Source organism: Pan paniscus, chromosome 15 (assembly GCF_029289425.2).
Source record: "Pan paniscus chromosome 15, NHGRI_mPanPan1-v2.0_pri, whole genome shotgun sequence".
Lineage (NCBI taxonomy): Eukaryota > Metazoa > Chordata > Mammalia > Primates > Hominidae > Pan > Pan paniscus.
The window spans coordinates 95267351-95283257 of NC_073264.2; the positions used below are offsets into that span (position 1 = coordinate 95267351).

The 15907-nt window shown below is 50.5% G+C and overlaps 1 protein-coding gene across 3 annotated transcripts; it reads left to right on the top strand.

Moving 5' to 3' along the window:
* Positions 1 to 648: 648 nt before the first annotated feature.
* IFI27 (interferon alpha inducible protein 27) lies at positions 649 to 6693 on the top strand. 3 transcript variants are annotated; one of them, XM_003832812.3, is made up of 5 exons: positions 649 to 768; positions 1634 to 1748; positions 4846 to 4875; positions 5772 to 5933; positions 6433 to 6693. In XM_003832812.3, exons 2-5 carry the CDS (start codon positions 1658 to 1660, stop codon positions 6516 to 6518), a joined length of 369 nt encoding a protein of 122 aa, XP_003832860.2. In that variant the 5' UTR covers positions 649 to 768; positions 1634 to 1657; the 3' UTR covers positions 6519 to 6693. The 3 variants fall into 3 exon arrangements, with proteins under 3 accessions (XP_003832860.2, XP_034793948.1, XP_034793949.1); XM_034938057.1 differs by lacking the exon at positions 4846 to 4875; XM_034938058.3 differs by lacking the exon at positions 1634 to 1748 and having other exon boundaries at positions 657 to 768.
* Positions 6694 to 15907: the final 9214 nt, after the last annotated feature.

The following is a 15907-nucleotide window of genomic DNA, read 5'->3' on the forward strand; positions in this document are numbered from 1 at the left end:
CTCTGAGTTCACCTCCTGCCTCTCTCCCCTGCCCACCTGCTGAGGCCACACTGGCCCCCTTGCTGCTCCTGCCACACGGGCTCTGCCACTGCTGTGGCCTCCACCTGGAATGACTGCCCCCACATAATTCTGCCTAGGTCGCTGCCTCACCTCCTTTTGCTTTAGCGCTTCATCAAATAACATTCTATACATTTAGTTATTTATTATGTTTAATTTGCCCCCATTGCGGTAAACTCTGTGAGGATGGATATTTTGGTCTGTTTTGTTTACAGTCCTGTCCCAGTGCCTAGTCAGTATCAAGCACAGTGGGCCTTCAGTTGAGACTTTTTTTGAAAAACGGAACATCTGCCTATCGCAAGGACTAATATTATTCTGAAAATCACCTTCTTCATTAGAAAGTACTATTTATCATTTTATTATAGAACTTTGATCTTACTTCTTGTGACTTCATTCTGCATAGAGCACACTCCCATCCTTGAATTAAATGACAGAGCATTTTATATTAACTGACAATGACTGATGCCATGGGCAAATCCTATTTTTGTAAATAACTGAATTTTCCTCTGGACTGCGCATGAGGGGAGAAAGAGGTCTGCAGTTTCGGTTTCCTGGAAAATGAAACCTGTCTCATTTGTTGCCTGTGTCAAGGGGCAGTGCTTCAGTCGGGGTGGAGCTGCTTAAAAGGCCTGGGATCACACCCTTTGGGAACACATCCAAGCTTAAGACGGTGCGGTCAGCTTCACATTCTCAGGAACTCTCCTTCTCTGGGTAAGACTGGGAGGGTGGGCAGGAGCTACCCTTCCTGTGGCCCCGGACCTTGGGTGGGCTGTGGGCTCAGGGAGCGGAGGGGAGGCCTTGAGCATCCACTCTCTGCCCGGTGTTTTGGTTCTCATCAGGGAGCCTCGGATGGGAAGGGACTCGAGCCCCACCTGTCCCTGGACTCTGGAATTTAAGGACAATTAGCTTTGTCCTTGCCCAGGTTTTCCTCAGGCCTTGAGGGCGGCTTGGGGTAAAGTGGGCAAGGGGAAGAGACAAGTGTTAGGAGGAACCAAGTCGAAGCCATTGCAAGTCCATGCCTGGGCGGGGTGTTGCTTCCCTATGGAAAGCTTCTGACCTGGAGCAAATCACTGAGCCAGATCGCGCTCCCTCATCTGTAACATGCGGAGGAGGAGGGTCCCATCTTTTTCACGTTAGTGAGGAGATTACATAAGAGCAGGCACCTCGCCTGCTGTATATGCCTTAAAAATGCGATTGGTTCTGATTTCTTAATTTTGGTGCTTTTTCAATTGCTCCGTGGAGAGATAAGGGAGTCCCGGAAGTGTCTAAGACATTGGCGCTGGCACTTTCAGGAGAAAGAAAGCAGCCCCCCTGGGGAAATAAAGTCCCTCAGGGCCCTGACCTAACACAGGTCCTTTGGTAGCCCCAACTCCCCAACATCCCTCCCTCCCTCCCTCACCCCAGGATCCTTTCAAGGCCTGCTGCCCCACAAGCTCAGAGCAGCCTCCCTAGCCCCCTGGAGCCCGTCACATTTTTCAGGACAGTGGGAAGCAAGTCAGGTTGTGTGCCCATCCCGTCCTCAGAGCTCCATCCCTTCGGCAGGTCTGGCTGAAGTTGAGGATCTCTTACTCTCTAGGCCACGGAATTAACCCGAGCAGGCATGGAGGCCTCTGCTCTCACCTCATCAGCAGTGACCAGTGTGGCCAAAGTGGTCAGGGTGGCCTCTGGCTCTGCCGTAGTTTTGCCCCTGGGTGAGTGTTCCTGGGAGGGGCTGGTGCTGGGGGCGAGGAGGCGGCTGGGAAGGGCGGGGGTCCTGTCCAGGGACCCGTGGGAGAGAAAATGGGGGACACCCGCAGCCTTGCTGCCCTGTCCTGTCTTCTCACAGCAGGCGTCCACCCTAACTTTCCATCTGGGAGGGGGCCCGGGGCAGGCAGACAGACTCTGGCCAGATGCCCAGCCCTGGGTGTTCCACAGGTCCCCTCCCCTCTGGGCCCGGGCCTCCTCCTGCCTAGCCGGAAAGGGTCTATCTACCACTGAGTCCCACTCTCTTCAGCTCTCCCTTCCCCCAGATTCACCATCAGAATTCATCTCCTTTAGGAGTTTACCTTGTCAATAGGGCCCCGTGTCCTGTGGGATCTCACATCCAGAGTATCGATTTTAACAAAATTCTTCAGCTCACTTTTTTCATTAGTTTCTGGGAGATCTCTTTCTGGTTTTATTTATTCTCATTTTCTTCCTTTTCACCCTTGATTCCCCTCCCTCAAAGTCAACCTTTCTAATATATTTAATGTGTGTCTGTTTTTCATATGTATTTTTGCAGAATGGGTATTGTGTTTTGTTTGCGGGCATTTTAACTGACATGCAGGATGGTGTGCTGTAGACCCCATTCTATTGCTTTTTTCCACACTGAGAACCATATTCTTGAGATCCATCAGTGTCATTCGATGAGCATCTAATCCTGGCTTCTACCTGCTGACAAGTGCTCCTCTGTGTGTATCCCCTGCCCTTTACCTTTCTGTCTCTGTGGGTAGACATCCAGGGGTTCCCCCAACTCCGCCAGCACAAATGGCACAGGCTTGAATGGGGGCACAGGGCCCCTGACTCCGACCCTGACTTCTGACCCCTGCCCCAACCTCTAACCTCTGTTTGAGCCTGCACGCACCCTTTGCTGACCCTGTCATCCTCAGCTGCCCTGAGCCCCAACATCTCTCTCCTCAGACCCTTGCTGGGGGCACTGGAGGCTAGCTCCTTCATGCTGGGGTCCCTCACTGGCACCCTGTTTTGCAACTTGGAGGTAATTGGCCCTTAGCAACACACACCACTCTGGGCTCCCAACTCAGTACAGAGAAGTGTGATGAGCAAGCGAGGGCCTGGGCCACGCCCAACAGTCCTTTCTGTTTGTCAGAAATGCAGATGACTTCTCAGTTTAAGATCAAGCAATTCATAAAATTAAAATAATAACAGCTCAACTTAAGCAAGCGCTTTTATGTTCTAGTCACTTACCCTAGCACTTGAGGTTTGTCAATTTAATTCTCATAACAACCCCAGAGGAAGATAAGAAGACAATATCGTCCCTTATTTACCAACCGGGACAATTTACTGTTGTCCAAGTGCTCTGGGCAGGACAGAAGGGTGTGGGTGTGCTGCTTCCAGGCTTGGAACAGGAGGTAGAACAATGAACAATGATAGAAAGTATTAATAGGCCAGGCACGGTGGCTCACACCTGCAATCCCGGCACTTTGGGAGGCCAAGAAGGGCGGATCACTCGAGGTCAGGAGTTTGAGACCAGCCTGGCCACCATGGTAAAACCCTGTCTCTACCAAAAATACAAATATTAGCTAGGCATGGTGGTGCATGCCTGTAATCCCAGCTACTTGGGAAGCTGAGTCAGAAGAATCACTTGAATCCAGGAGGCAGAGGTTGCAGTGAGCCGAGATTGTGCCACTGCACTCCAGGCTGGGTGACAGAGCAAGATTCTGTCTCAAAAAATTTAAAAAAAAAAAAAAAAAGAAAGAAATATTAATAGAAGTAGGAAAAGGTTGGAGGGAGGTCTCAGGGTAGGGCAGGTTCTGAATGGCACGAAATAATGGCCAGGCTACTCTGCCCTATGAATGCCCATCAGCTGAGCTTAACAGGCAGGCCTCCAGACACACAGCAGCCAGTTCCTGAGGGCTTTTGTGTGTCAGGGTGCAGGTCTGCTGGGCTGCCAGCCAACTTGACATCACCTCTCTTGCCTGCCAATAAAACTGAACCTTCTAACGAGGTTATACATTCCTGAGTCCCTGGGCTCATAACCCTTCTAGGTGGCCTTTCTGGTCACTCAGGGGTGGGCCTTCATACCTGCGTCTCTTTACTTCCTCCCACCATCACTCTAAGGCCTCTCCCTGGGAGCTGGCTGAGCTCACTCCTGCACATTTGGCTATCTTTAGAACTCCTGGTCCCAAATTGCAGTTCTGGCCCCTCTGGCTGCTGGGGAACATAACCTCTGCCTGCTCCCCAGGGGCTCACCGTGTGGGGGAGCAAACCATGTATATCCAGTGCTGTGAGTGGCTCCAGTCATGGAGGAGCAAGGATGAGTTCTGCCTGGAAGAATCTGGGAAGGCTTCCTGGAGGAGGGAACAATGGCATGGACCTTGAAGAGTCAGAAGCTTTCAATTCATTCCATTCAAGCATTGCTCTCATGTGGCATTCAAGCATTCTATAGTGCTTGCCGTGACTCAGGCGCACAGTGCAAAAGGAAGCACATCTTTCTCTGCCATGAGGACTTATTAGTGTCTGAAGAGCTTTTTCTGGACTATAGGAGAAAGTCATGGTCTCCCTCACTAATAAACACTGACCCTGCTTCGGATGAGCTAACAGCCCTGCTCAGAAAGCATGACACCCATCCTGTTCACTTCTCCCTGCCCCGGTCAAACCACCAAGCCCTAGATTGCATTGCCAAGTATCCTGTATTTACTGGGAATGGACATCACAGTAGCATGCCTTCCTAGCCACATCTATGAGGTTTTGTTCATTTTCATTCTGCTTTTTGTTTGAACTAAACCTGCCTTAGGAGGCAGAAAAGAAAAGATAACGTCTGATTCCCCCGATCAACCAACCAATCAACTAGGTCAGGGCCACGTAAATTCATTCAGGATAAGCACTGGGGTCAAACTCCCCAGTGATCCTCACCCTCCTCCAGAATTTCCACTTCCCAAAATGAAGCAAAGAGCGGTAGACAGGAGTCATCCCTTCTTGTGGCTCCCAACCTGGGGCAGCCCCCTGCCTCCCTTTAGATGGGCAATCGGCTTAGAAAGTGGAGGGGAAGCCAGTGTGGATCTACTCACAGAATGTTCTTCTGGTTTCCAGCCAGGATTGCTACAGTTGTGATTGGAGGAGGTGAGTCTGTGGGGAAGGGGCTCAAGTAACCACCTGCCCCTAGGGAGGTGGACTTGGGGAGCAGCTGGCCTTGTCCATGCCAAGGTTTCCCTCACATGGGTGGTCAGGGGAGGAGGTGGGATGAGGGGCTAAGTATGAAACAAAGAGCTAGAAATACAGCACTGGAAGCTGGAAGCAGGGGGCTTGGAGACTGGGAGCTGGAGTGTGTGGGCAGGGTGTGGCAGCAGCCGGCAGAGGCCATTTCCCCTTTGCAGAACATTCACCATGTGACCCTGAGTATGTCTTTGAACTCCTCTGAGCTCCTGTTTCCTCTCCAGAGAAAAGGCTGGTAATGCCCATTCAGGGTTATGGTCAGGATTGCATAGGGTGAAACAATAGAGATTGAACACAGTAGACATGAAAGAGATGCCAGGGCTCAGCTCCCTTTGGTTTAGTTGCTTCCAGTGTGCTCTGTGGCAACACCACGGAGCCCTAGAGCTGTCTCTTTGAGCCGCTCTGAATGTGCCTCTTACATAATCTCCTGGGCAACATCTGCTCCCCTAATGAGATTTGCTCCCCAGCAAAGATAAGAAACTTGCCAACTACTCCCCTGGTCCAGCATTTGGCCAAGGCAGACACTGAGGCTCCGAGGACAAGTGGCTTTCCCAAGGAAGGTCCTGCTGCCCAGAAGAGCTTGGCCCAGAGCCCTGTGCCCAGTGACCCCATTAGCTTTTCCCTCTACTTTCCCCGCCTGGCTGTGCTCCCCTTGATTCGTGCCTATTGGCCGTGCCCATAGTCTCTCCCAAGCTCAAAGTTCACCTCTTTCTCCAGATCCCCTGAGGTCCCCAAGCCTGACTCAGTGTATCTGGGGGGTCCCTTCTGAGCCCACACACCGACCCAGCTCCTCTTCCCTGCAGTTGTGGCCATGGCGGCTGTGCCCATGGTGCTCAGTGCCATGGGCTTCACTGCGGCGGGAATCACCTCGTCCTCCATAGCAGCCAAGATGATGTCCGCGGCGGCCATTGCCAATGGGGGTGGAGTTGCCTCGGGCAGCCTTGTGGCTACTCTGCAGTCACTGGGTAAGTATCCTGGCGGGGCTTGCTGGGGAGGGCGATGAGGAGGGCAAGAGCCTCCAAGGACCCAGTCCCAATCTCAATCCTATGAACCTCAGTCTCCCTGTTCCTCTGTCTCTCTCTACACATTCTCTCAGGGTTTCTCTGAGGGAGATGGAGGAGGGAGGGAAGGAGCCCAAGCCAGGAACAGTGGACTCAGGAAGACTCAGCCCAAAGCAGATTTGCTGGGTTACCTGGGGCGTCTCCTCCCCTCTGGGGTGTAGCCTCCTTCCCTGAAGAGCGAGGCTGCTTCTGGCTCTGGAGTTTACCATGGGAGTTCATGCCTGCAGCAGCCTCTCCCCAAACAAAGACCCCGAGGGTACTGGGAAACAGAGAGGGGAACTGGGTGGGGTCTCCAAGCCTCAGCCCCTGCTGAGGGTCACTGGAGTCTCTGACCCCACAGTCCTGCCCACAGAGGTTCCCCGACAGGCATGTCCCACTCTGTTCACCCTCTGCTTCTTCCCAGGAGCAACTGGACTCTCCGGATTGACCAAGTTCATCCTGGGCTGCACTGGGTCTGCCATTGCGGCTGGCATTGCGAGGTTCTACTAGCTCCCTGCCCCTCGCCCTGCAGAGAAGAGAACCATGCCAGCGGAGAAGGCACCCAGCCATCCTGACCCAGCGAGGAGCCAACTATCCCAAATATACCTGGGGTGAAATATACCAAATTCTGCACCTCCAGAGGAAAATAAGAAATAAAGATGAATTGTTGCAACTCTTCCCAGAACCTTTTCTTCTCGCTGGCTGTGGGGCAGGCCCAGCATACTTTGGGTGGGGAGGGGGCATGTTAGGCTCAGGAGTATCAGGAAATACGTTCATATGTTGTTTTGCTCCTTCTTTCCACACCCTCTATGAGCACATGCTGTGGTCCAGGCACTGGGCTGGGCCCCAGGGAACAGAGGGGACACAGCTCGGTCCCCTCGGTCCCCTGAATCCCCACAGCCAGCGACACTCACGGTCTGCTGAAGGGATGGACCCACAGGCAGATGGCCATGGGCACGGACCTCTGATAAGCGCTATGCCAGAGGCCAGCCCATGGCTCTGGGGGCCAGAGGCATGTTGAGGAAGGGGAGTGTGGATTTTATCCCGAGGACTTCGGAGAGGCACTGAAGGGTTTCAACAGGCCAGCGACCACGGACACTACAACCCCGCGCACCCTGCCCTGGGGAGGGGTCATGTTAGGCTCAATTCTCTTTCCCCACACTGTCATCACAAAAACTTGGGATGTGATGAACCGAAATGAATCTAAATTTGAAGACAAGCTGTCTCCTCCCCTGCTACGACTCCGTATATAACCCTGGGCAGGTCACCTCCTCTCTGAACCTGTTTGCCCCTCTGTAAATGGGGAGTTGAACTAAATGACCTTCAAGTTCCCAGCCAGGGTTTGTGTTTGGCTCAGTTCATGTAGCTCAGGTTTGTGTTTGGCCGTAGTGTCTGTGATCACTGCAAACAGAGTGAGTCCCTGTCTCAAAACGTAAAAAAAAAAAAAAAAAAAAGACAGAAATTATCCGGGTGGCTCTGATCCAATTACATGAGCCCTTTGAAAGCAGAGAAGCAAAGAGAAGCAGAACTGTGAGTCTAGTGCTACAGACATTTCAAAAACTTGAACAACTCATCCATGTCTCTTAATTGGGTCAATGAAGTATGGTTTATTGCTTCATTGCAACTTAATTGTTTATTGCAACTTAATTCCAGCCATAGGAATTAAGCTTCTCAAGATATTCTTTCAATACGTGATTCTTTTCCCCCACCTCCCCCTTTCTTTGATGCCTTGGGGAATCTGAAAAAAGCTGTGAAACTTCTCCCCACAAAATGTACACATTCCCCAAATAACACCCTCAATGTCAGGGCTTTCATTAGAACATCAGAAGACCCTCATTGGAATGAAAGGTAAAACCCCCTGCGTTAACTAGAAATCCAAGCCCTTCCGAAAGGAAAGCACTTGGGTCTGACCTGGGTCTGGGAGGATGGACGAGCCTGCATCCCAGCCGAAGCCCAGTAAATGGTCCTGCAAGGCAGGTCACCCTGGAGCACCCATTATTCTAGGTGTGAGTCCTGACCTCCTCCCTCGTCCCCCTCATGAAGATGAGGCCTCCCGGTTCCCAGAGGACCTGTTTCCATTCTGGCACTGAGCCCCTCACCCCCACCTCGGTTCTGTGGCTCTCACCCCCACCTTGGTTTTGTGGCCCTCACGTGGTTCTTTATCTCTAAACCCTCAGCTTCGACCTTTGTAGCAGGCAGAATTCTAAGAATGGTGCCCAATAACCTCCCTAGAATAATCCCCTCCTCTCTGGGTGTTGGTGGAGCTTCTGAGCATGTTGAGCTATCACTCCCGTGATTTTGTTACATTAATGGCAAAAAGGAGATTATCGGCCGGGCAAGGTGGCTCATGCCTGCAATCTCAGCACTTTGGGAGACCAGAGGGATTCTTGAACCCAGGGGTTTGAGACCAGCCTGGGCAACATGATGAAACTTCATCTCTACAAAAAAACACAAACATTTAGCCAGGCATGGCAGTGCACACTTGTTGTCCCAACTACTCAGGAGGCAGAGGTGGGAGGATCACTTGAGCCCAGGAGGTTGAGGCTGCAGTGAGCCATGATTGCGCCACTGCACTCCAGCCTGGGCAAACAGAGTGCAACCCTGTCTTAAAAAAAAAAGAAAAGAAAAGAAAAGAAATTATCCAGGTGACTCTGATCCAATTACATGAACCCTTTGAAAGCAGAGAGTTTTGTCTGCTCACAGCAGAAAAGGAAGTCAGAGATTTGAAGCATGCAGGCGATTTGATGTCTGTCTCTGGCTTTGTGGATAGGGATGCCATGAGCCAGGGAACGCAGGTGGCTATTAAGTGCTAAAAGCTGTCTCCAGCTGCCAGCCCACAAGAAAATGGGGACCTTAGTCCTACAATGGCAAATAACTGAATTCTTTGAATAATCTGAAGGAGCTTGGAAGCCAATTCTTACCAGAGCCTCCAGATGAAAGCCCAGGCTGGCTGAAACCTTCCATTTCTGCCTTGTGGGGCCATAAGCAGAGAACTCAGAACTTCTGACCTGCAGAACTATAAGACAGTAGTGGGTGTCACTTAAAGCCAACTAAGTTTGTGGTAGTTTGTTACACAGTAGTAGAAAATGTATGCAGCCTGGATACCCTGTCTCCCTTCACTGGGCTGAGGCTTGTTCACCCAGGAGCTGGCTGAACTGACTCTGGCAGCCCCAGGATTCCTGACACTCCTGGCCCCAGATGGCCCCTGGGACACCAGGTTCTACTCCTGTGGGATGCCAGAAGAATCTGCCTGCCCTCAGGCCTGCAGTGTTAGGGAAGCCAGGCACATCCACAGCTAACTGGGCTGTGGCACACAGTGGCTCAACAGGCTGAACAGGGATGCAGAGAATTCTCATTGCAGGGATCTAGAATGGCTTCCTGTCGAGACTGGTGTCTTCACCAGAGAGGCAGAGGCTGCTAGTAGTCACCCAATGCCTGTTCTTTCCTTCTGGATGATACGAGAGAGCCCTGGCTTTGGCTAGGCACACGATCCCTAGGGAAGAACTACATTCCCAAACCCTCTTGCAGTTAGATGCACTCATCTGGGTATGCAGTTAAAGGGATTGGATGGGCCCACCTTTGCCCCTTTGTCCTTCCCCATGGGCTCTGCTGCAGGTGAGAGAGTGAGCATCTTACACCCATAGTTGAGAACAACACCTTACAGAAGGCAGAGCAACAAGACTGCAGGAGCCTGGGTCTCCCAGAGCAGAGTCACCACCCTGGCTGATATTTCTAGATGAAAGAGAAGAAACTTCTCTTGTGTAAGCCAAGAGGGTCTCTTACTGCAAACAAACATACATTCTATTGCACACAGTAGGGAATCTTTTGATTGCAAGCAATGGAAGAATTAACCCAATAAAGAGAGTTGCTTCCATCTCTGTTCCATTTCAAAACACCATTAAAATAACAGTCAAGGATTAAAGAAAAGCATAAGCCCACAAGGACAAAGAGAAGAAAAAAGGAGATGACTCCACAGAAGTCGCACCTGCTTTCTCTAAACCCACCAATTAGAGCCTGAACCCTGCAAAAGAAACCTGCTTGGGTAATGCCCTGGACCCCCATAAAGGCCCACAGCCAGAAATGACATGGACAAGTGGTTCCACTTAGCAGCCCCAAGAAAGTTGGACATTAAGTTGTCAGTAAAGAGAGCAGAAAGAGTCAGCTTTGCCCTATAGGACCCTGAAGGCTCAGCCACTAGAGCAGCATGGGCTTTGGAGGTGGGCATGAAGGTAGATTGAGAGCAGGAGGGCTGGCTGGAAGTCTGCTTAAGAAGCAGGAAAACCCCAAGATTCCCCCTCCAGTAGACCACTGGAGAGTTATCTTTGGAGAGGTTGAGTCTCTGGACTAGGGGCCACCAACAGGACTAAGGGCAGGAGCTTCACACTAAAAATGAAAGTTTCCATACTAAGTGTTAAGTCTCTCAATCTTCTTTATCAATAGACACCTAGAACACTAGCAGGCAGGCTATGACATTCAGGATGGAAGTGCAGTGAATTCTTACACTTTTATGTTGCCTTGGCCTCCATTCTGAATCTAACTTGGACTTTCTCACACCAGAAGCAGGGTTTGGTCACCCTTGACACAGTTTCCAATTCTTTGCTGCCTTCCAGTCTCTTAAGATGGTCGATCCATATATCTGCCTTATAAACTGCCTTGTGGTGACCACCTCCTTATGGGACGCCTAGATACCACCTACTTGATTCACCTCTCAATCACAGTGTGACTCCACAGAAGTCATGCCTGCATGCTGTAAACCCACCAGTTAGAACCCCAAAGGGAAACCTGCTTGGGTAATGCCCTGGACCCTCATAAAAGCCCACATGTCCCTCACCCCCTCTCTCTCGCTCTCACCTGCTGTTTGAGCACGTGTGTCCTGGAGGGCACCCTGTTCCCATTGGCCCTGGATGGCACTCTGCCCTCTTCTCTCTGGGACCTGTAAGCAATAAACTGTTTCTGTTATTTCATGCATTTTGTTGAGTTGCCTCCTCTGAGTCTCATCTGACCAATACACATAAACCTGACTCCCCTCCTAGAGTGTGACTATCTTGGTAGGAATAAACTGGACACAAGTCAGACAAGAGCCACAAGAGCATGTGCCAGTATAAACAAGTTTCCTGTGACGAGATTGCCTGGTCATGAGTTGAACATTTAGGCCTTAGGCTGTCCTCCAGGATAAAGAATAAAGAAGTTTCCTGTGCTTTTACATTGTAAACATCCAAGACCAAATTTCTAGAGCCCCATCAGCACAGGGCTAGGGTTTATAGCTACTCTCCAGAGAGAGTGAGAGAGAATGAGAGGCCAAAGGAGAGGGGGAAAAAAAGCAAAAAATGTGTGTGTGGGTTTAGGGGGAGATTCTTCCCAGGCATTTTATCAGCCCAGGAAAACAAATGCTCACATTCTGACATTCTGGGAAGAAACTGGCCATTGAAAGCCTGGGTCGGATCACAGTACAGTCCTCAGGTTGATGAGAACAGCCCCTGTGGCCAAGCCTGTCATTGGATATCTACAAAGGCTCAGATATGACGGGGAAGCAGGTGTGAGCCCCTCATGTCTCTGATCCTCTCCCTCCTATCACCCCCAGCTGCAGCCCATCCAGGAGCACTCACCCTCTGACAGCTGTGAAGCTTCAACACTGGCTTGCCCACCCACCAGGAGACTCAAGGGACCCAAGGGAGACTGGAGTGGCTGCTCTGAGTTTGTGGAAAACAGTGGGCACAGGAAGGAGTTATGAGCTGTGAGGACTGCAATGAGCCCAAGTGGGAGATGGCTGGAGTGCTGTGACTTCCAAAGCACCTGGACTGGGGGAGGGAGGAAAAGAGCTTCTATGTCCTGCCACTCTGCCCTCTCTTCTCCTGAGTCCCCATACCAACCTCTGGGTCACCTATGGGACACCCTAAATAGCCACAGGGTGGTCCTAAAAGTGCTGGAACAAGAAGATCAACAAGAAGATCAAAACAAATAACACTTATATACACACACCATGGTCAAGTCACTGCTCATGTCTCATTACATAAAATCCTCACACCATTCCAAGAAAGGTGACGCTCCTGGTCCTATTTTATAGACGTTGTTAGAAGAACTTGTAAGAAGTTGATCCAGAGAACCCCACTCCTGCTGCTATTAAAGATGGGCATCTTTCCGTGGCTGAAAATGATCAACTTTGCAGGTTATTCCCAGTAGATCTGCAGCCTGAATCTGGTTGCCTGCCCACTAACTCTCTCCAGCTGCCTCCTTGAGCAACCAGCCTGCACTCAGGGAGGTAAATTTACTTTTACAATGAATCAAACAATTTCAGATTGATGAAGAGGTCCGGGGTGGGAGTGGGGGCAGAGTAGTTCAATAATTTTAACCATTTTGGGACCAGCCTCAGCCAAACTCTCTTGAGTGTCTTTGGTAACAGGGATTTACTAGTGGAAAAGATAACTGAGAAGAAACATTTAAAATTGAAATTGAGCCAGCCTTTCCCTTGACAAATTGCAAAGACCTAGGGATCAATCACTGGTTTGAGTGGTTTACCCCATTGCCCCATGCCTTGGCACATGGCACTGCCCAGGGTAGCCCAGCTGGGGAACAGCCCCAAAGTTGAGCTGTATCCTCTTCTAAGATTCGGACAGGTCAGGGGCTACCTGTGGTGCTGAGCGAGTGAATCATTGCACAGAGATGTCAAAGCCACCTGTCTGAGCTTTATCCCAAGGGAAGGAGATGGATAAGACCTGAACACAGCCAGATTTCAGGAGTAATACGATAGAGTGCTGTGGCTATCTTAGGCTCAGGCCTATGGGCTCCTGAGTGGGGACAGAGAAGAGAGTGGGAAGCAGCCTTAGCTGAGACACCAAGATGAGATGTTATGTTTTGGCTGTGTCCCCACCCAAACCTCATCTTGAATTGTAGCTCCCATAATCCCCATGTGTTGTAGGAGGAACCCAGTGGGAGGTAACCAAATCATGGGGGCTGTGCTGTGCTGTTCTCATGATAGTGAATAAGTCTCACGAGATCAGATGGTTTTATAAAAGGCAGTTCCCCTGCACACGCTCTCTTGCCTGCTGCCATGTAAGATGTACCTTTGCTCCTCCTTAGCCTTCTGCCATGATTGTGAGGCCTCCCCAGCCATGTGCAACTGTGAGTCCATTAAGACCTCCTTTTTTTAAAATAAATTACCCAGTCTTGGGTATGTCTTTATTAGCAGCATGAGAACAGACACAAGGATGTAAGTGCAAGTGGCTTATTTGGGAGGTGATCCCAGGAAACACCAACAGGGGAATGGGGAGGTAAGCAACAGAAGGGACAGCAGCCCAGAAAGGGTCGATTAATGAGTGACTTTGCAATGCAGGCTACTGAGGCTCAGTCCCGCTGGGGACCACTGGAGACAATGTGGAACAGGCAAGAGTTGTCCCACCTGTAGGGGGTTAATCGCCCGACTCCCATCCTTCATTGGCTGAGGTCTATTCTGGATCAACGCGTGGACACTTTCAGCCTGTCTTGTGGGCCTCATGGGTGGGACCCTGGGGCGGGGGCTCAAAGGTGCTGGATGTAGGGAGCAGTAGGCAGGGACTAGAAGAGAGAGTGTAGCGGGTAGGGGCAACAGTACAGACAGGACAAATGATATTCATGCTGGGAAATGCGTATGTCTTTTCTTCTGGCTAGGCCTTTCCCTGGGGGTTGAGTCAATCCAAGCAGGAGTCGAGCTGGACTTGGGTTTTGTAGTTGCCCTATGCTATACTTTGAATGTTTGTCCCAACTCATGCCGATATTTGCCATCGTAACAGTATTAAGAAAGAGGGCCTTTAAGAGGTAAGACACAAGGGCTCCACCCGCATGGGTGAGATTAATGCCATTATAGAAGGGTGAGTTTGGCCCTCTTTTTCTCTTTCTCATCTTCCCGCTTTCCATCATGTGATGATGCAGCAAGAAGGCCCTCAAACATACTGGTACCTTGATATTGGACATCCCAGCTTCCAGAACTGTGAGCCAATACATTTCTATTAGTTATAAATTAACCAGTCTGTGGTTTTCTCTTACAGTGGCACAGACTAAGACACTGTGGTTGCTGTGTGTGTGCCACTGGCTTCAGATCAGTGTTACCCTGTGCTTGGGGTGGAGGCTGGCTTGCAGAGGACTTTGCTCAGTGTCTTTAAGCTTCTGCACTGTGCCTGAGCCTTGGATATGGTCTCTGCACATCTGCCCCATCCCCAGTGGTAGACATCTGTTTGCTTGTTATTTGCTAGCCTGGTTGGATGGGAGAAGTTGGATTCTCTATGATCCTCATCCAGCCTCAGTCTAGGCAGGCCCTGTGTGTTTGGGGCTTAGGGGTGGCATTTTCTCAAGATCCCTGCCCCTCTCCTAAGGGTAGCAGGTCTCCAGGTCTGGGCTCAGGATGGTTTCTTGCTCTTCCCCAAGGGCGGAGGGTTTTACTTTTTCTTCTCCTTCTGCAATTGTCTTTGCATGAGCTTTGGAAGCTACAGGGTTGGCTGTCTTTCCCCCGCAGCTTAAGGTTTTTGTGCCCTTCTTCCAGAAGAGAAGGAAGGTGGGGGGTATTTGATGCCCTTCTTGCTCCCTTCCTCCAGTCTTGCCCCTTCCAGGAAAGCTTTCTTCAGGACCCTGCAGGGACCCAGTCCGCAGGGAAAAAGGTCTGCATGTTGGTAGGATCCATGCTGTCTCTGTGGCTTCTGAAGGTTCTATGCACTCACGTGAGTCTTAGTTGGCCTTTAGCAATCACTTAAGACTTTTAGCTGATTCCTTACTCACTTGTGCAATGGACCCCAGGGGGCTCAGTGATCCAGAGTCCTGTCTCTCCCTGGAGGCACCTGACTGTCCTGCGTTCAGGCCATCTGGTGCCCCTGCAACCTCAGCTGTCCTAGGGGTTCAAGGAAAGTAATGATTTTGTAGACTGGCCTTTTTTTTTTTTTTTTTTTGAGAAAGGGTCTTGCTCTGTTGCCCAAGCTGGAGTGCAGTGTGCAATCTTGGCTCATGGCAACCTCCACCTCCCCGGCTCAAGAGATCCTCCCATCTCAGCCTCCCAAGTAGCTGGGACCCAGGCATGTGCCAATGCACCCGGCTAATTTCTGTATATTTTGTATAGATGGAATTTTGCCATGTTGCCCAGGCCGGAACTCCTGGACTCAAGTGATCCACCCTCCTTGGCCGCCCAAATTTCTGGGATTACAGGTATGAACCACTGTACCTGGCCAGCTCTTCCTTCTTGATAGGTTACCAAGTGGTCTATAAGATGCCTTGTGTGCACCCAGAAGGCTGCCTTAAGACCATCTGTTAGAGTGTGGGCGGAAATTTTAGAACTTGTATTTCTACTTATACCTCATTCTTTGAAACACCTCCAGGGAATGAGGCTTCTCTGGCAGGAAGTGAGACTTCACCCTAGCAGTGAATGGAGCATCAGAGGACACCCAAAAATGCCTGTCACCAGGGTAGGAGCTGTGAATACCCACGAAGTTCCTCCTTGGGGAACAAGGGAATCAAAAAAAGTCTAACTTACAAATGTAGTCATCTCCCATCCTATGTTATTTCTCTTTTTAAAAAAAAAAAAATTTTTATTTTTAAATTATTTATTATTTTTCAGTTTTCCAGAGGCTGAAGCTAAGAAATTCTCTCCTGTCCTTTAGGTCTTAGGCAAAGCGTCTCTGTTTCAGAGGCCTTCTTTGACCATCTCATCTAAGGAGGGCCTCTGTTATTCTCACATGATGACATTCATCACACAGCCTGGCCTAATGGTGGTGGGAGCCAAGGGTTAGGAGAATGAAGGGAAAAGGTTCAGTCCCTGCCATATCTGGGTCTCCAGACGGGGAGGCTGGAGCTGTCTCATGGGTTATGGGTGGCAGCCCTCAGTGGTGACGGCTTCTGAGGGGCCAGGAACACGGCAGGAAGGAGCAAGATGCTGAGACCTC

Excerpts from the sequence above, each read along its gene's own strand:
- IFI27 (XM_003832812.3), top strand. The coding sequence starts at position 1,658 with ATGGAGGCCTCTGCTCTCACCTCATCAGCAGTGACCAGTGTGGCCAAA. Across the intron at positions 1,749-4,845 it reads TGCCGTAGTTTTGCCCCTGG|CCAGGATTGCTACAGTTGTG; the intron begins GTGAGTGTTCCT and ends TCTGGTTTCCAG. Across the intron at positions 4,876-5,771 it reads TACAGTTGTGATTGGAGGAG|TTGTGGCCATGGCGGCTGTG; the intron begins GTGAGTCTGTGG and ends TCTTCCCTGCAG.